General features: G+C 32.1%; 2 protein-coding genes and 1 non-coding gene across 3 annotated transcripts; all 3 read right to left on the reverse strand.

The window, feature by feature from the left end:
* Positions 1-622: 622 nt before the first annotated feature.
* On the reverse strand, positions 623-2,601 carry LOC123890884 (transcription factor bHLH96-like). Its single transcript, XM_045940613.1, has 3 exons — positions 1,862-2,601; positions 1,003-1,422; positions 623-855 (listed from the first exon to the last, which is right to left on the reverse strand). The coding sequence occupies exons 1-3, from the start codon at positions 2,387-2,389 to the stop codon at positions 754-756; spliced, it is 1,050 nt and encodes a 349-aa protein (XP_045796569.1). The 5' UTR covers positions 2,390-2,601; the 3' UTR covers positions 623-753.
* Positions 2,602-6,598: 3,997 nt separating this feature from the next.
* Positions 6,599-12,997, reverse strand: LOC123890885. The gene is made up of 11 exons (XM_045940614.1): positions 12,637-12,997; positions 10,578-10,860; positions 10,281-10,493; positions 9,953-10,201; positions 8,402-9,028; positions 8,108-8,322; positions 7,859-8,023; positions 7,667-7,771; positions 7,231-7,300; positions 7,036-7,131; positions 6,599-6,933 (listed from the first exon to the last, which is right to left on the reverse strand). The coding sequence occupies exons 1-11, from the start codon at positions 12,705-12,707 to the stop codon at positions 6,820-6,822; spliced, it is 2,208 nt and encodes a 735-aa protein (XP_045796570.1). The 5' UTR covers positions 12,708-12,997; the 3' UTR covers positions 6,599-6,819.
* Positions 12,998-19,816: 6,819 nt separating this feature from the next.
* On the reverse strand, positions 19,817-19,890 carry TRNAI-UAU. Its single transcript has one exon. It is a non-coding gene; the product is annotated as a tRNA-Ile (tRNA).
* Positions 19,891-21,044: the final 1,154 nt, after the last annotated feature.

The raw sequence follows: 21,044 nt of genomic DNA on the forward strand, positions 1-21,044 counted from the left end.
ATTAGTTCACCTTCGGAAAAAACACATTTTGTAACTTTGTCCTTTTTCTATGAACCACCAAAGGCACAACTTTGTTATACTAGTATTGTTTTCACCTTTGAATTCTTCAACTTCTATGACTATGAATGAACATATCTTACATCATGATGGAAAGCCATTAATTTTACCTTCAATATCCTTCTCATTTGTTGCATCTTTTACTAGTTGTTGAAAATATAATACTCGTAAATATAATTTTACATCGATGATCAGACAATTCATATTATACACGATCATTAAATTAAAATTAAATAATCATGACCATTAATTTAAATCGGACAGTTATCTTTAACTGCGCCACAACCAAGTAAAAGGACTAATTAGTATATGCATGGCAAGTTCCTAACATCATCAATTGATATTATCACAAGGTTTATTTTATGATATTCTCAAAGATGACCTGCCACTATGAAAACAAGGTGGAATGAATTGACTTGCACTCACCACCTAGACCCCATAGGAAAAAAAGAAAAATAAAAGAAAGAAAGACAAATTTAGAATGATCAAAAGTAGCTTACTAGAAAAACAGATTATGTAAGAAGGAATAAACCAACAAAATTTCCTACAAGAAGGAGCCCCCACATAAAGTATTAAACAGCCTTTGCAATAATTAGATAAATCTTGAAAGAGCAAAGAGAGAAAATTAATATTCACCATAATCAAGAGATCTTAAGGTTTAAAAAGGCAAAAAATTAGCTTAAGTAGGTTTAGATCTTAATTTAATATTGATAATGTCTCTTGGTGAATCCTTTCCAACATTTGGTATACAGCTGCAGCTATCTCATCCACTGATCCAAGCTTGCAATTATCTTCCACCTTCAAGATATACAAAAAAAAAAAAAAAATCAAAAATACACTTTCACTAATTTCATTTTAAGTGCTTACATGGAGAATAGCTTAAGAAGAAAAGAACTTATAGAGAAAGCTAATTAAAGAGTGAAATAAAAGGGACCACAAACAAACCTTAACACTGAGAGAATAGAAGACAAATTCATCAGTTGTAGTGACATTAAGATGCAAGATTGTTAAACACATTCCATGCAAACTAGAAACCATTTTCAAGAGCTGTTTTGGTCTTTTCTTTGATCTTATTTTGAGATTTGCATGGCTTTCAACCATTGTTACTTCAACATCAGCAATATTGCTAGTTTGAACTTCACCCATTTTCTCAATCTCACCATTATTTGCTTCAGAATTTTCACACACTATAGCATTTGTTGAGTATTGTGGAAAAGTGAAAAATTCAGAAAAGGGCTTGTTTTTATTTGCAACAATAGTATCAATTTTTTCCTCTTTTTGTTTCTGAACACCAAGAAATTGTAATCTTTGTTCAAGCTTCTTAACAAAGTTTATAGCACCCCCAATAATTGATGCTTGATCACCCTGCAAAATCCATCAATCAAATCACAAAACTCATCTCACAAAACAGAATAAAATATAGTTTTAAATTGTAGTATGTAACCTCAATCTATGAAGCATGGACACGGACACTAGACATGACATGAACACCGACATGTCAATATGGTATCGTGTTGATGTCTGACACTGACACGTATACGACATCGGGACATGTCTAATCCGAGAAGTATTTGCGCTTTATAGATAGCAATTGCAGACCGAATATAAAAGATTTTGTGGTCTACGCATCGGAACCTCAATATTTTTTAACAAATCAAAGCGATAAAGACTGAATCTTAGTGGATCGTGCCAGCAAGGCTACTCTGTCACTTACAATACAAAGATTCGGAGTGTAACTAAGATCACGACCACAATTTAAAACCATAAAATGTTACTTTTTAGTACAAAGAAGTAATAGAATTACCCTTTGGACGTAAGATTCAGGCATGAGAGAACGAAGAACAGAGAGATACTGATTCATTTGTTTTCTTCTGTTACGTTCTACAGCAATGTGAGTCATTCTCTGGTTCTCAATTTCTTCCTTATTCTTACTTGTTTTGACTCTGCGTTTCTTAGGACGACAACGAGTTGAAATTGAGCTATCTTCTAAACATGGATTTGTAACATGAAGTGCTTCTACTTCATCCATTTGTGGCAACAATAATGGTGGTTGTTCTGATGAGGAACAGTTGTTAGTTTGAAAAGGGTAACTCTCTGTTTGGTTATTGATAAAAGTGGAAACAGAACCTTGTTGTTGTTGATCATTTTGAAGGTTGAAGTTAGAAGTACTGTAGTCAAAGCTATTAGCTTCAAAATCTGTTAACAAGTTGTAGTTGTAGAGGTCTTTGTTGAATCCGTAGGTAAAAGGGTCTTGTTGTTGATGTTGATATAGTAGAGTTGGTTCTAGTGCCATGGCTTTCTCTCTTTCTCTTTCTTCTTCTGGTAAACACATGCGTAGAACAAGAACAAGAACAAGAAGAAGATGGTGATGATGATGATGAAAATAAGCGAAGTTAATTGTGTGTTGTTGAGGACTGAGGAGTGAGTGATTTTGAGGTTATAAAAAGGGGTTTTGAGTTGAGTTGAGGTGAAGAAGACACAATTTGGACAGTTCTTTGCACGTGAAATGAAATAGAGATGAAGTGTATAAGTAGAAGAATGCATATCTTAGGCAAAATACACAACTAAGTTAAATAATATTAATATTGTAAATTGAATTAGAATTTATAAACAATTTAATTTAATAAGTAATAAAAAAATGTTTTATGAAAATACCCCTTTTATATAACAGTGTTTCGGACATGGGCATAAGATGTATCCGCGTGTTGGATCGGGTGACCTGATCCATAAAATAACAACATAGATTATACGTTATACACATTTTGATTATAGGTGATTACCGCTTAACAAGGACACGTGGACCGTCTGAAACAGCCGCTTTGCCGTTAGACAACAATTGTCACAATCAAAGGGGTAGAAGAATATTTCAAGTCTTTACAACTTTAATTCTTTTCTTATATAAGATATGCAAAAGGCAATTTCTGGTAAGTGATATTTAACTCTAAATTACCTCACACTCTACAACGTTTAATGACTTGATTGTCGGATTGTGTGCAGATAACGACCCCTTCTTCACATCGAGTTCAACCGCCAACAACAACCAACTAAAAGTTTTAACAACGACTTTCACCGTTTTATCATCCATATTTCAGATCCAAAGAGAATCGAGTGATAACTAAGGACAAAAAATGTGCTTAAAAATTATGATTATATTATTTAGTTTGAATCACAAATTTTGTTGCTTATTGAATTGATTAAATCACAAATTTAGTTCAATTGAATTAATCACATTTTTAACTACACAATTAACCTGGTGATGCATGGGTGTTCATATAACATCACTTTTAATTAATTGCTTATAAAAAAAATTACTTTTAATTAATTACTTCTATTTTTATTTTTTTTACTTATAATTTTTTATTTGCCCAAATCGGAGAATGATAATTAAATTTGCAATCATTTTACAAGTCATAAAATAGATTATAATTTCAAATTCTCACCGTCCCCCAAGTGGACCACGACATTTAAAATTCTAACGGCGACATATATTATTGTTTGGAAATATAAGTTTATAATCTTTCATAAACTTACGATTGAATAATAATTTAATTGATATTAGTTCAACTAAAAACAATAAAAAATAAATATGTAAATTGTATTTAGCCGACATTAATGTTTTAACTCATATTTAATGTTGGGAAAAAATATAATATTTTATTCCCAATATGACCTGATAATAATATTTTGGCTTTAGTCCACAAATATACTGTACAAAATTAGAATTACGTCATTATTTTGATCTCTATGAATTTATTTTTAGTTTTGATCCATGTAATATCCAATTGTTGGTTTGAGTTTCTTCTTCTTTCTTGCAAAAACTTTGACGTATGACAATAGAAGTATGTGTGTCATTATAACTATATGTTGGAATCTAATGTCATTCATGACCACTTGGGATCAAGATTCCCAGCAGTTGTTTTCAAGTGCAGGTTCTTACATTTAGTGTTAACTCAATAAATAATAAAATCAGAGATATAAAAATAAAAAAAATTAGAAAATTTGAATATAATATAGCTATTCCTTAATTTGAGTATTAAGCTTTTGCATGCTTAAGTCAGAGATCAAATATAAAACTTTAATTATTAAGTTAGAAGAGACTCATAACATCTTATCTAAACGTTCTCGGCCTTGTGTTATAAACTTCCTTTTGAAAAAAGGAAATATCATCAAAACAAAAACAAAAGAGAAGTGTTATAAATATAAACTTTATTTTTATCACTTTCGTACTCATTATAATATTAGACCATCTACAATGGTTTAAACACTCGATACCCACTTTTTTAACTTCCAACACTCCACATCATTTTCTCTTTCTTCCACCAAATCATTCAACACTCATTCAACTTTTACCCTCTCCAATGGTTTTTTCATTCAACTTTTATTTCATATTCTTATTTAAATTTAAATTTTTGTTTTTATGATTACATAAAATTACAATTATCGATTAAAATTAAATTAAAATAATAAACACTTAACAATTTATTTTTTAGTTTTTTTTAATAAAAACAAAATTTATTTAAATAATTTATACGATACAAATCATTTTAACTTAATTTAAAATACAATACACAAGTAACATAATTAGTACGATACAAATAATTTGAAAATTATTGGGATTTAGAAAATTGTTGGGATTTTGATAATTGTTGGGATAATTAGAAGAATTTTGGGTCTTTAAAATTGAAATTATTATTGGAATCCATTTTGGGTGTTGAAATTATTATTAAGATGGTGAAAAACTTGGTTTTTTTTCTGTGTCCAAATTAAATGAACCAAGTCTCTATTTATAGAAAAAAAATTTGGTAAAAAAAATAAATAAATAAAATTAATTTGCAACGAAATAATTGAGTTCAAAGTATTAAATGGATAAAAATTCAGTCAGCCAATCGCAGCCAACCACGTGGCTGCATCTTATCAAAAGCTCTTTCTTTCTCCGCGTCTAGGCTTGCCCACTCTCCCTGCCCGCGTGTGTAATGCACGCGCCTGTTTTTAGCCAAAAGAATTGCGCCACGTGTCCCATTGATCAGATTCAACATTGTTGAGTTTTCTCAACACTTCTCTCTTCCACATCAACCTCAACACTTCTTTCAACAACCATTGCACCCCTTTTTGCATGTTGAGTTCAAACTCAACACTACCATTATATATGGTCTTATCGATAACTTGTGCATCATGCACCACTCATAGACAAAGGAATTTATTTAAACGAATGGAAAGCTACAAAACATCTAATCAATCACAATTCAGCAAGGAGATTCTACTGTCCATGGAGAAGCAGCCAGAGTACTGATATACTTTTAGGGGGTGTTTGTTTCATGGATTATAAATTTATTCCCAGGAATGTGACTTTGGGAATCTTTAATTCCTATGTTTGTTTCAAGTTTTAAAAAATTATGCCTAGGAATTTTTTATTCCTTGGAATATAAATTACACATGACTTTCCCACTTTTCATTCCCATGTTAAATGGTGGGAATCTTATATTCCCATGGGAATAAGATGTAACCACCCATAACTCCCCACTCTCCCATTGTTTTTAACTCATTTATTTTTTTATTTTAATATTTTAAAATGTTAATTGAATTTATTTTAAAAATGTTCCAAGGAACTTTATTTATTTACCAAACACATTGATAGGAATAATACTCCCAGCAATAATGTTCCAAGGAATAATAATCCTAGGATTATAATTTTAATCCCCGAAACAAACATACCTACTTGTTTTCTTTTTGCGCACATTTCGGCAAGACAATTAGTATATTCTATATAGTTGATCAAAATTCTTTCAATTCCTAACTATTATGGACGAAAATGATTGAGTCACGTTTGGTTGCATAAACAGCACAATAATATTAATTATTTTCTTTATCAACAATGAAATATAGCACAAATGATATTCATTAAGATAAGATCACTAGTGGAAAAAACGCTTTTTAAGTCGGTTAAAATTGACTTTTTAAGTCGGTTCCGCGTCTGACTTAAGAAAAGCCGACATAAGAAGTATTGACGTCTTAAGTCGGATTTGGAAACTGACTTAAAAAATACTTCTTAGGTCTGTTAGAATCCACCTCTTAAGTCGTATTTGACCTGACTTAAAAAGTACTTCTTAGGTCTGTTAGAATCCACTTCTTAAGTCAGATAAGTACCTGACTTAAAAAGTACATCTTAGGTCTGTTAGAATCCACCTCTTAAGTCGTATTTGACCTGACTTAAAAAGTACTTCTTAGGTCTGTTAGAATCCACTTCTTAAGACGGTTCCGAGCCTGACCTAATAATTACAGTCATAAGATGTATGGACTTCTTAAGTCCGATTTTGTACCCGACTTAAGAAGTTCTTTATTAAGTCGGATATAATCAACCGACCTAAAAAGTTGATTTTTTTTTTTTTTTTTACGTTGGATTTTTTTTTTTTTTTTCTACGCATGCTTTTTTTCTTGTGGATATTTTTTTTTAAGCAGTTTTTTTTTTGTAATGACACTTTTATTTGGGTGGCACATATAGCATACACTGCTTGCAAAATATATAATAATAATAATAAAACCATAGAAGAAAATATTGTCATATAAAATTAAAACATCATTGTAATCAAAATAGGTACATTGCGCTTTGCACTAAAATGCAAACTCAACAGATATAACACTAGTCTTATAAAAAAAGCATAAACAAGAGTAACTACTTGGGTGAAACAACAACGTACTTATCAAAATACAATCAAAAGTAGGAACCTTAATGACTATAGCCAACATCCAACACAGAATTGCACCCTAATTCATATCATTGTCTGCACTTACTTCAATATGTTCCAATATCATGTTTCCACAGCGTTCTTGAACATTTTTAACTTCATCTTTTTGAAATGGCTTTGAATCCCGAAATATCTGAATAAATAAAAGTTGACATAACATTAAATTATTATATCAACATAAAAAATATAGTCCTAATTAATTGATACAACTTGTTAAAATAACTCTATTACTTACCTGTGTCCATGAACAAACAATAGTAGCAGATATAATGTTCAACATGTGAATCATGATGTAATAGCCACACTCATAACTAGCTTGTTGCTTTTGACTCTAAAATATAATATGATCAAATGTGAATGTCGACTAGTCAGTAATTATTATTCAAAAACTGTTATATATTTTCATTTAAATAGAAAGTTAACAACTTACGGTGGGAAAGAACCATTCTACTTTCTTTTGCTTTCTCGCACGTTGTAACTTATTATAAGCTCCCAAAGCTCTACAAAAAATTTTAGAGTCAGCAAAATATATTATTAATAGATATCCAAATGCACAAGTAATGCTCATGGACTAAAAGGTACAAAACCAGAACTGCAAACACAGTACATGGCAAAAATAACAAATCCTAAACTAACAGACACAAAGCCTACATCCATGGACTAAAAACATCTACAAACAATGACAATCCCTAAACCAAAATAAATCAAATTGCCTAGGCAACAAGAGGAAATACAATAAACTAACAGAAGAAAAACAAATGCAGGCTTCCTCACTCATAGATTTGTAGCATTAAGAAATATTCGTTAGATTTGTATAATAAAACATATCACATAGTTTATGTACGGTATATAATTTGAATACTTACGTTTCAACTATGTCACAGATTTTTTTATCCGGCTTCTTTCCCAATGAACATAGAAAGACTACTTCAAGCTTCGTAGGATTAATAATGAGCAATTGCCAATGATGACTACAAGGGCAACATACAATTTAATGTGTTAAATTAATTTATATCAATTATAAGTGATTGACTTTATCAAGAAAAAAAAATTCTTACTTGTTTAAATAAGGAGCAATGTAACATTCTTTTTTATCATCACACATCTTCTTTTGTATGTAGGACTGAACACTACCACGCTCATTTTGACTATGAGTGAATTGCGGATCAATAAATCCATAAACGTTATTGTTGCCCAATTCCATACAACGACGATGAAGATATCTACAACATATTAAAAGTTATTTACATTATAAATGAAATTAAGTTAATCATAAATTAATAAATTTAAAAATAAAATATACTTACATAAGCCACACTTGTAAAATACTGATCCCTAATTCTTTTGTACCCATACACAAGTCTACAATATCTTCCCTTGGGAGCTCAATAAAGGCATTTGTCCCACCGAATTCAACATTAAACTTCAAATTTTGATCTATATACATTGCCTTTACCCCTAATTTTTGACAGATAGGTTCCGACTTTTTCGGTGGAGCATCATATTTCTTAGATCGAACATGCTAAATATGATAAAATATTAGACAACATATTTAAAAGATCTCAATTGTGTAAAAAGATAATAATAATTGTAATGAATACCTTGTTAGAAATAAGTTGCAAAAGTCTTTTGGGCCATTGAATGAAAGTATTGGGGGCGTCACCAACAGTTGTAACCTCATCAGTCGGCACAGGTAATTTAGCATTTGCATATATCACTTTGGTAACAGCCACTCTCACCATATCATTATTTAACACTTGATTATGTATATTGGGCCCCAACCTATACACATTAGCATATGCCACTACATGATTGCTTCCTTCAATATACAATTCACACTCTTCAGGAATATCCTCCGGATCATCATCTGACATATGCGGCAACTCTAAACAACTAGCCTTTGTGCTCTCATATTGTAGAGTGGTATTTGGAGAACAAACTGGGTTATTTGTGTATTTTTCAGAGAAAGCTGGCAACGAAGATATATCCCGCATCACTTGCGCTGTAATATCCTTAGTAAGCTCAGCCTTTATGGCCTCTATTTGTTCTTTATTCATAACAGGAGGGGTACCGGAATATTTACAAGAATGAGATCTAAAGTATTCTCGAATCCCCACACCCCCACCAACACCCCGAACCCGACCAGGGTGCTCACCTCGCCCTGTGGCTTCTGTCAAAATATCGTGTCGTCCTTGTGGGACAAAGGTCCCTTCTGACACCAGAGCATCCTACAAATATCATCAGTTCAAAATCAATAATTAGTAAAAAACTGATCAATATACTCGCAAAATAGATCAACATATGTTTGCAACAGACCAATAAAACAATGTTTTTACATTATTTAAACTAAAGGAAAACCAGCAAAAACCCACATGAGACATTTAGCCCCAGAAAATTGCATATACCATGATACATTTACTATTATCAAAGGCAGAATAATTACCTCAACAAAGTTGTAGAAGCTTTAACTCATTCATAGGGATACTTATACATGGCATGTTGCACTTATACATCGGATGAAACAAACATTTTTTTTTTGGTTACAAAGAGGGAAAACAAACATTGTTTTAATGGGCACACTTAAAATTTCATCAAGACCTGCATCAGATTGTATTACCTCTAATAATGCAACATGTTGTACATCATGATGCAAATGGAAGGTGGGGACTAGTTGCTCAAATTGGCCTTCCTTCCATTACTTAAAAGAGAAGATTAGACACGATGTTGAAATTGCAAACCACTTTTGGCCATTTTGCTCTGCAACATACTATTCAATTCATTCTATATTGACCAATTATACTCTTTATTTTGCTAAAAGCATTGATATGGCCAATTATATATTGCTAAAATCACATGCATAAACTCAATAAACATATGCATCAAAGACTTCATCAACTCAGCGCACAATCATAATTCATAAACATAAAAAGACATGCATAAACTCATCAAATATTACCAACTCAACAAGAATAGATAGACATAAGAGATAAGATAAGAATAAATATAACCATGAGCTATGTTATTTCAACACAGTTTTTCCAAACACATATTTGACATAGTAGACAAATTGAGTCTATACACACATATCGAGGCAGATTAAAAAATTGGGAAAAAGGCAGAAGCGCAAGAAACACAATTGTATAACTACTTACAATATTTTCTGCAATAAGACGCGTGGCTTCTGATGTATACTCTCCTGATGGTTTTAGTCGGGCTTGCTTCCACTTTTCATGACGTTGTGGTGGAGATGGAGGTGGAACCTCTGCCCCTCCAGCTGCTTCTTTTCTTTTTTTTAACTTATCTGCCATCATGTCTTTCTCGAGCAAAGCATATCCGCCTTGAGACAATCTATGGGGATATTTATTATAAGACTGAGCCACCTGCCCCTTCTTTCTTTTCTCCTATTATATAGCACAATAATTCATTACGTAGTACTAAATAATTTGTTGATTGATGAACTAAATAATAAAGCCAACTAACCAGAAAGGCAGGGTCCTCTCGCGACTTAACAAAATCGTTCCACGTTTCTTTACCAATATAAGAGTAATCATCAGCAGCAGATTTGCCAAACTTATTTCCTTTCTCGTCTATATATCTACTGGTTAAGCTGTTTTTAAAGGCCTTCCAACGCTCACCCGCATATATCATCGTTTTCTTATCAGCAGCAGCATTTTTAGGAATATCCCATACTTGCTATGTCACACAACAAATAGAAGATTTAGTACATATCAAAATACTGAAGTTATGTACAATTGTGATAAACACAATTAAAATTACCTTAAGTCCTGTCCAAATTTCATTTCTGTCTTCGCTACCAACCTTATCCCACTCATCAATCAGAATACTGATTTTCTCTCGAGCAAGGGAAGCCACATGATACTTGAAATCATGTGCATTTTTCCCTATAGGACGTCCATCTGAATTGAAATCAATCGATTTTCTCTCACCCCGTGCTGACAAAAGTTCCAACTTTTTCATCCGGGTGCAACCTCTTACATTTTTTTTGGTTGATTGAGTATTCAACCCACTTTGAGAAGGAGTTGATGCATCAGCCATGTGTCTGTTTAGAGAGAAAAAAAATATATAATAATGGTCAATAACAATTCAAGCTCAATAATATGAAATATAAGGGGGATTATATGATCAAAACTATTGTACATGAGACAATAAAAAAATTTACTTAAAAATTGCATATTTAGATCAAAATGTTTGATTGATTGTCAAAATGAGGCACCATGCCTTTAAATACAATGGTCAATGCTAATAGAATAAAATGACATAAAATAAACTAATATTTAAAATAAACTAATATCCTAATATTAATTTCCTGATACAGTTTGAGTATTTTCCCATATCCCTTCTTCATGATCCTCACGAGTGGCATACACCTCGTCACCAATCGTATCTTCAACTAAAGTTGGCACCCGTTGTGAGAAAGAAGGAGTCTCATAAATATCTAGCGTTGCATGCTCACTGTCATTAGGTCTGTGGTTGCATTTACCTTTGAGAACCACTGACCACTTTTTGTTAGAACTAGAAGGGTCTCTAACATAAAACACTTGTTTTGCTTGAGATGCCATAATAAAAGGTTCATCCGTATAAGCTATATTTTCAAGGTTCACCAACGTAAAACCAAATTCATCAATTTTAACACCATTTTTTGTATCAACCCATTTACATTTAAACAGAGGAACCCTAAATGTAATGAAATCAATATCCCAAATCTCTTCTATGATCCCATAGTAAGGTATTGATGCCATAACAGGATTTTTATCTTTTGAACTAGAGAAGTGCATGGACTCAGCTACAACCATAACCCCACTGTTTTGCACGGTACTGGTGTCATCCTGAGTCTTTGTATAGAATGTAAAATTATTGATATCATAGCCAGTCCAAGTTATGACATCAAATTTAGCCCCCCTTGCTAGACGTTTTAATGTTTCAGAACATGTATTGTCAGCTAAAATGGTTTCTTTAAACCACTTTAAGAAAGTCTTGTTATGCTCATTCAAAACCCATTTTTCGTTCATTCGAGGAAATGTTTCTTTGACAATCTTTTTGTGAGCAGAAATGTAAGGTTGAACTTCATCAGTATTATTCAATATATACAATTGTGCTCGAAGTACCTCCTCTCGACCCATGCGTTTAAGTTTTAAACCCCGAATACCTCCAAATCTTCCACCATGACGAGACATAGGAATTCCTATAGCATCCGCTTCAGACATGTAGTTAGAACAAAACTCAATAGCTTCTTCTGCGATGTATCTCTCAACAATAGATGCTTCAGGACGATGTTGATTCTTCACATACCCTTTTAAGATCTTCATGTATCGCTCAATTGGATACATCCACCTCAAATAAACAGGACCACACAATCTAATCTCCCTCACTAGATGAACAATTAGGTGAACCATGATATCGAAAAAAGAAGGAGGAAAATACATCTCCAGTTGGCACAAGATAACAGCAGCTTCATTTTCCAACTCATCTAATTTTTTAGGATCAATGACTTTGCTACAAATAGCATTGAAGAATAAGCAAAGCCTAGTTAAGACAACTCTAACCTTTTTAGGCAATATGCCACGAATAGCAACTGGTAGTAGTTGTTGCATCAATACGTGACAATCATGAGACTTTAGGCCAACCAATTTCAAATCTTTCGATGAGACAAGACTCTTGACATTTGAAGAGTAACCATGAGGCACTTTTATGCTACGTAGACACTCACAAAAGCTTTTCTTCTCATTTCTTGACAAAGTATGACAAGCCGGAGGCAAGTTAGGGTTTTGGCACAATTTAGAAAAATCCCAATCTAAAGTTGAAAGAAAAGACTTACGAAATAAGAAGCTGAGGCTTGTTGGCATGGCTCCATGAGACATTGAGATGCGTGGAGACAAAAAGATGCATAAGGTACTTCCTTCACCGGCCGTTTTGGCCGGAGACAAAGAAAGCAAATTGAAGTTTCCTTTAGTAGTTGCGTTTGCCAGAGATATCGAGAGAACGAGCAGGGAGACTCCGCCGAAGAAAAGGAGTTCGAATGTGTGAGATATTGGTGTCGCGGATAAAGGGGGGTCGTGGAAGGAAGTTAATCGCTTATGGAGGAGCTCGCTGATAGACGTTGTTCACAGAGGGTGGATTTGAGAGTCTAGAACAGTGAGAAGAATGAGAGGATTTTTTTTTTTGGTAAAGAGGATTTGTTTTTTATGTTAAGGAGGTGAGTTCGATTCTCATATGCCACATTATAATTCAATTTATTATTAAAAATAAAGATACTTCTTAGGTCAGTTAAAGGCCACCTGACTTAACAAAAGAGGTTTCTTAAGTCAGCTGACCGACTCCTGACTTAACAAAAAGGTTTTATAAATTAATGAATTTTATTTGAATTTAATATTATTTTTTTAATATCTATTACGTCGGTTGATGAAAGAACCGACCTCAAAAAGTTTAACGTATTTACGGAGTTGCCACCGCACGTGTTCTTAAGTCAGGTGGCAACGCTAACCGACCTAAGAAGTTTTCTATAAAGTGTTTTTTCCACTAGTGGATAGATATTAGGAAGTGCCCGTCTAGCTCAATTGGTAGCGCCCAAGATAGATGTCAGAAGTTTTCTTGTGTATATAAAGAAATTTGGAAAGAGAAAATTCATTGGTATATCATACAAGTTATTCGTGGTTTAATCCTATATTTTGTTTAGAGATGATGATTAATCAACCAATATTTTTGTTTTATTTTGACTTTGTGTTTGTAAACTTTATTTTTTTAAGACACATCTTATGCTTAATTTCTCTTTTAATATATTTTATTGGTTTATTAAAAAAAAGGAGTTTCTTTTTAAAAGAAATTTTTTATTTTGAAATTAATGTGTGGAGAACTCAAAGTGCATTTTAATTTACATAAAATTGGCAAAGCTAACTCATTTTAACATCAAAAATGAAAAATCCAATGAATCCAACTACTGTTGTTATCCTCCCTAATATGCCAAAACCTGCACGACCATATATAGTCATCGTCAATTTCTTTTTTAATGAAACATCAAACATGATATAGTAAACAATGACTATTCAAGTGTCCATCCAAGGACAAAAAATAACGTGAGATATATTTTATCTACTGTAAAATTTAGGTATTTATTTATCTAACAATTGAATAAGCTACATGAATAAATTTGTATGTAACATCTACAAATAATTTTTACTTCATGTACAAATTTATTTATGTAAATAATTTTTATTAATTGTTAGATAAATTATTCACAATTAATTTTTATCCCCGAAGAAGAAAGAAAGGCCACGCCGCGTATATGTCAAAGAACCGTGCATAATGTTGATTTTTGTACTAAATATCGAATATTTTTTGCACACAAATAGAGTTTTGTAGTAATTCTAGCAAGGTAAAATACAATAGTATGAATTAATTTTACTATATACGAGTATTAATCTATAATTGACATCGATCACCAAGGGTTACCCTTACAGAGTTCTCGAATCTTGTGTGATTTAGACGACATGTTCTTTAATGGTGATCTACTTGAAGAAGTGTGAGCACAAACTCTAGGACTGGATTAAACGTAGTAACCGCATGATATGGTTACTGTTTTTAACTGTCCGATTTAAAATCGACGTCTAAAATCGCATATAGTTAATTTTATTAATATATAATCTGAGTCTCCACGATTGAGACTTAGAACAATATGAAATTGCTTGTTGTTAAAATAGCACGCAATCCAAACCACTAAGTTTAGTCTTGTAGTGAGAGGTTTGGGTAATACGTTATAGGTCATGAGTTTGATTCTCAACTCATTGTAAACAAAAAAAATAGCATGCAATCCTCATAGAGGAATTTAATATTTGTAAGAAGAACATAGAGAAAGGAGAGTTCCCTGCGATTAAATTTTTCAATAGTGATCTCATCCATCCATTTCTCTTGACACATGCAATTTATATTATTAAAATAATAATAAAGGGCGTAGATTTTCTACTGGACTTCCTCCGCTCCGGTACCGGAGAGGATCCATGCTCTAGAGAAAGGGATTCAATGATCACTTGGTAATGACACGTATGTACGGTCGGAAGTACGAGCAGCTAGCGTACAGATTCATGATAGAAATGGAAAAAGAAAACAATGAAGATTGATGCTGTCAGAGATTCTTGTAAAGGCAAGCGAGAAAAAAGGGTCATGTTTAGTTATATGACATGAATGAATGAATGAATGAATGAAGAAGAGTTGCACAGAATCCATGTGCTACCTTCAAACACAAACATGCATGAGATCAGAAAAAGAGCAACCTTTTCCATTCTGAAACTCCTCACTTGAGCTAAGATTCTGACCTAACTTTAATTTGTAACCGATCAAGTACTAATTTGCATGCATTTATTTATTGTTAACCGATCAAGTACACGTACTAATTGTTTTATTTGTAACCAAAAAAAAAAGTACACGTACTAATTTTGGATTCTGATAGGACGATCATTTTTTATTCGAGATCGGGAGTTAGTGTCAATTTAGTGGCAATTTTTGGGGCTGGATTGGTGTCAATCTAGTGGCAATTTTTGGGGTTGGACGATCATTTTTTAAAAAAGTACACGTACTAATTAATTAATTAATTAATTAATTAGGATATGTAACCTCTCTAATGGTCGATGGATATGTGCAATATAATATGTCGCTTTTGTTGGTGTCTTACCACATGCAATCAATGACATTGATTGGTGAATGAACGACTGGGATCAATGCAAATTGAGGATGAGAGAGATGGCATGAGATAACCATTTCTAATTGCATCTGGTTGACCTAGATGAGTGGTTGAGATTACACATAATCATTTAACGTACTATATGGAAGAGGAGTTTGGATCCTAATTAATTAATAGGAAAGAGACCATCTCCTATCATTTTTTTTTGTTTCTTATCATGTGTTGATCTTAGTTCGTTCATCCACGAATAAATGTTGTTGAGAGCTCGTGGTATATCGAGATGAGTGACTCAAATTGAACATAATCATAACCAATTGAGAGGATTAATTAATATGGGAAAGTTCCATTACGGATGTTCTAATTAATTAATTGATGATTATCCACGGTGAAAATATATCAAATGTCATTTATCTTGTATTTCTCATCCTACGCCGATCTCAGTCGTTTATCCACTGATGAATGTCGGTCGACCGTGTGTGATAGAACAAGATGAGTTGTTGTAATTGCACATAACCATCCAACCATTAAAGAGGTTACATATCCTAATTAATTAAAAAACTTTCAAACAAACTATAAATAACTTAAAGAATAAATATACTTTAATTTGCATGTTGATGTTGCACATGCACACAGTAGAATTTCTCTAATTATATAGTAACACATATATAATCAAATATAATAATTCTATTTTAGAAAGAGGAAAAAAGAAAGCTTCCAATCAGCAAGAGATGACCAAAAAAGCCTCGAGAAGAATTTGATTGAAGGAGATGAACTTACACTGTGAGAATCTTAATAATTATGCAAAGGTATTTTGGATGGTGACATAAAGAAGATAGGTAGAACTTTATGGGCGGTTCAAGAATTTGTAAAAAGTTTTTTCGACGAATTGAAATTGAATTTGCCAATACATTTTTATTTACCTTCAAATTGGCTTTCAAAACTGACTCGTGTGTTGGTTTGGTTAATTCTAGGTTATTAAGCTGAGCCCACAAATTATTACTTTGACGTGATATTTTTATGAGTTTGAGAGATGATGAAGAATTGATTAAGAAGATCCACATTAAGTGTGTTTTCACATGATGAAATTATCGAAAAGTAACAAAAATTAATTAAGTTTTTGTTCAAAAAATAAATAAATTAATTTTTTGTTACGAACAACAGTTAAATGTTTTTTTTTAATTGCAAATAAATTTGTTTATATTATTAATAAATATAAAAAAATTAAACATGAATAAAAGATAAACGAACAACAAAATTACTGTAGTTTAGCATGACCAACTAGTACTAATTAAGCAGCAAAACTATCAATCCCCATACTATAACATTTTTTTTGAAAGGAAAAAAAAATAGCTACCTTGGATTCAATATAAAACTAGCTTTTTATTAAACATTAATTAAGGCTTTGTTTTTTTGAATAAATTGGCTATCCTTACCGTGCAATTGCAGAAATTAATCATTCACGTCTTATAGAATCTAAATTAATGATAAACTCTATAAGAATTTTAATACTACTGCATGCTTAAGTCAGAGATTTTATTTTACACTTTGATAGTTAATTCACTTAATTGAAACTGTGGATACACGGTCATCGATCACAAGAACAAACTTAGTGGGTAGGTAATGGTATGTTGGTCTTCACTAATACCGTACCTAACAACATTAGATAAATTGTTGTGTAACTAGGGAACTATATATATGAATGTGATAGAATATCGACCACAAATCAAAACAAAACTCGAAAAAGGATTGAACTAACTAAGATAAGATAAATATTCTTCATTGAACTCATCCACGTGATCAAGAGAGGACATAATATTCCATCAAATAAAGAAAGAAAGAAAGAGAGAATGATATGGTAAAACTATATGATATAAGATAACATACCATAGCATGTTTCAATTCATCACTTGAAGTGAAGAAGAAGTAAGATATCATAAGTTAGTCATAAAAAAAAAATTACAAAAAAAAAAAAGATATCATAGTCAGCTTTATTTTATCTTGATTTTTTAGTTAAAATGAAGAGTAAGAATGGAGTTTTTATTTTATCATTTTAAATAATCTAAGAACTTAAAATTCTAGCACTTGTTATATAAGCTAAACGTACGAGGATTGTTGTTTTAACAGTATGCTGTTCTAAATCTCGATCGTCGATTTTAGATGGCTCAGATTACATATTAATAAAATTAATTATAAACGATCTCGGATGTCAATTTTAGATCGGACGGTTAAAAACTCAGTTACTGCATTCAATCCAGACCCTTGCTAAACATATATCATGCTATAAAGCATTCTAGGAGGATCAAGTAGCAGAAATTAGATCAATTAATAGTTCCATTTGTGCATATTTACAGTGAATTTGCTGAAATCGCAATGTCACCGTAATTTTAAAAATGTTCTAAATTAGTATAACTTTTACAAAATTAATTGCTTGTTTGGTTCTACGACAATTTGGTTATTCTTGCATCCCAAAGGCAATTCTACCGTGACAATACGAAGGTATCTTTTGTAGCTTATGTGTGGCCGCACATTTACTTCAATTCTTCGGCAATAACAAACACGTGTTAAAATGACTCACCCTAATTCTATCGTAGCTAACCTTCATATATTAAACATGAAGTATATGGTTGGTATTACGATGTATATGTCACAATTATGGTGGGTTGTTGTAATTCTAACATACCTATCGTGATATCAAACGAAGGCGAAATCAACTAGAGAGGGCAGTAGTGAAGCTATGTGCTAGCTATAGAGAGTGCTTGGCCTTTTTATTCAAGAACAAACATACCATACATTAGTATATATTTTTCTTACTTGATTTGTGATTCCTCTAGCCAGCTTGTTTGATTGAACATAAAGGACTTTGTCATCATGCATTTTGGAATAAACACTTTATTTTTGAAATTCATCTAGACCGTACACGTGTCTCTCCTGTGACGCAAACCACACCATGCATCATACCAAAACACAGTACCCTCATTGATGCATGCTAAAAGTGTGTAACATAAAAAACAACGACTTGCAAATGAAAATACCACTTTCCAAAAGTTGAAAGCGGTTTCGAATTTTGAACAAACAAGACAAAAAAAACACATTCATCCATTCCCTGACTTTGACAATGATATATTGATATTGATCACACTACATGCATATATATAATATGATATTTTAGAAAAATTTATTGAGAGCGATATGTTGTTGAATTTATTTATACATTTAAAAAGCCACTACCAATATATAATTATAGGTATTTAGCTATGATTAAACGATGTTTCACCAAATCTTAGATCCCAATTTATATAAATGTATACTACAAAAGAAATTTGTTTTACTAGCTAGTATATAGTGTTACATTTTACATTAGGTTGCAATTTGTGACAAAATGGAATCATGCTAACCAATGATTAATTAACGTGCATATGATTAAGTATTGCTACATGTAGAATCATTATAACAAATGGAATTAATCCCAATATGTTCAATGTTGGAATTTTGTAGAAATTTTTGTCTACTTCTCTATTTTTTTACTAGTAGTGTGAAAAGGGTGCTTCATTTATGGGCTGCTGCAGCATTTTGCTTTTAGGATTTGGCATGTTATCATAAATAGATGTTGTTTATTGGCTGTTTTCTTAATTTTTTTGGTTTTCTTTGAAATTGGAAGTGTTATAATTTTATGTTCAGCACTTAGCTAGTTTCCTATTTTAAATTAAACTCTAAATTCTTAGACTTATGTGGTGAGTGGCGACAAAGGTCTTTGAATGAAGTAAGCTTTGATGCTTCGCCGCGGAGGGAGAAGGAGGGAGGTCGTCATATTGCTTATCCCATTTTTTATTTTATATCTCGGCCATTGAATTAATCGAAAGATTAAAATGTCTAGTTGTAGACATTGCAACAAGGAACTCGGTTGTTGGGGATCCAAACTTACCTAATCATAACACTAAAAAGGTTGAAAAATCCTATAATCATTTTTGTATGTTATTTAGATTGCTTTTCATTAGATGATTCGTAGACGGAAAAGTTAGATGATCGATAGACCTCTTACTCTTTCTCTCATAAATTCGACTATATGAATTGTGATAGAATATTGTAGTATTTGGATAATTTTTAATCATGTCATATAAATTAAAGTTTTACATCGATGCATTCTAACTATGAAACGATATGTTGTATTCGTCAAAAAAAAATGAAACGATGTTTTAAAAATCAAATTTAATAAATTAATCAAATCGAAAAACATTGTTATGAACTTCAAATTAACTAATTAACTAATAAAATAAAAATTAAAAAATTAAAAATATATGAACATATTCACCATCCTTGAGAAGATTGGTCCCGGCGGGGCTCGAACCCGCGACCTTCGGCTCATAAGACCAACGCTCTAACCAACTGAGCTACAGGACCAACTTAAATTATGTACATTTCCTTTTTGTTTTGGTAGAAAACTTATATGAGCTTCTAAAACCAAAGACATTATTTATCCTTATTTTTAACCTATTTTTTGTACTGGTGGATAATGCACACCAATTAGTATTTATGAAGATGTGCTTTATCAACATACATCTTTTAAAGTGTATTTAACAAATTTTTATTATTAAAGTACACCTTCATGGTGGACGTGTATTAAAAACATGCATCTTAAAATGTAAACATTTTAACTATAACTTACTTTCTTAAAAAAATTATAACTTACAAAAATGTTATTCTATAAATATTAAATTAATGTGTGTATTCTAACAAATCATTATACGAAAAAATAGGAGGTGTGCACTTGTGCTAAGTGAAGATAGGTAAAAATATTTAATTAGAGATATGGAGTTTTCTTTTATCTGTTTGAAAAACATAATTTATACACTTGTGCTAATAGTAAACTTTGATTATACTACTGATCTAACCAGTTGATTAGAATAGAGATGGCTGGTCCGTTGAGCAATTCGTCCACCGGAGGGAGAGTTGTACCTGCAGGTGTTCCGATGCTTAAGTCAGTAAAGAGTACAAGAGATACTTAGAAAGTAGAGAGAGAGAGTAAAGAGTAGAATGAATTGAATACCTGGCTCTCCTGTATAGGAGAGCTTATATAGTTGCCCCCGACGTTGAGCCAAAGGTTGGTCTAATGAGCCGAAATAATCAGCCCAATAGACTCAACTGCCAATATAGTCATTGTATCGTAGGGGAGGCGGTTATTCACCCTAACTTGGTTGGAGTCGTTCCACTATAAGTAGGTAATGGATAAGCTCTCTGACGAAGTCGTGGCTGGATGGATGAGTACGTGTTTAATGTGTTGCATATCTGTTATGTCATGGAGGACACGTCATAGGCTGACGTGTCGGGGAGGTCTCCCCTTGTTGGGCTTTGCCCCAAATTCCGGGCAGAAGAGTAATTGAGCCAGTTTTTTGCCCAGTCCAGAACAACTACCTTTTCATATTTCTAGGTATTTTTTATTATTAGGTTTTTCTAAACTACCTTTTCATATTTAGAGGTATTTATTCATCAATTAATAAGAATAAATTATGGGTCTTGTTAACATGTGCCCTAAGGGCATATGTTAAAATATATCA

The sequence above is a fragment of the Trifolium pratense genome, linkage group LG6 (assembly GCF_020283565.1).
Source record: "Trifolium pratense cultivar HEN17-A07 linkage group LG6, ARS_RC_1.1, whole genome shotgun sequence".
In the NCBI taxonomy this organism is placed as follows: domain Eukaryota; kingdom Viridiplantae; phylum Streptophyta; class Magnoliopsida; order Fabales; family Fabaceae; genus Trifolium; species Trifolium pratense.

Coding starts and splice junctions, on each gene's coding strand:
- LOC123890884 (XM_045940613.1), bottom strand. CDS start 2,389: ATGTGTTTACCAGAAGAAGAAAGAGAAAGAGAGAAAGCCATGGCACTA. Junction 1,423..1,861: donor CTGAATCTTACGTCCAAAGG/GTAATTCTATTA, acceptor TGGATTTTGCAG/GGTGATCAAGCATCAATTAT. Junction 856..1,002: donor TCTATTCTCTCAGTGTTAAG/GTTTGTTTGTGG, acceptor TATATCTTGAAG/GTGGAAGATAATTGCAAGCT.
- LOC123890885 (XM_045940614.1), bottom strand. CDS start 12,707: ATGCATCTTTTTGTCTCCACGCATCTCAATGTCTCATGGAGCCATGCC. Junction 10,861..12,636: donor AAGCCTCAGCTTCTTATTTC/GTAAGTCTTTTC, acceptor CTCTCTAAACAG/ACACATGGCTGATGCATCAA. Junction 6,934..7,035: donor TTGTTTGTTCATGGACACAG/GTAAGTAATAGA, acceptor TTATTTATTCAG/ATATTTCGGGATTCAAAGCC.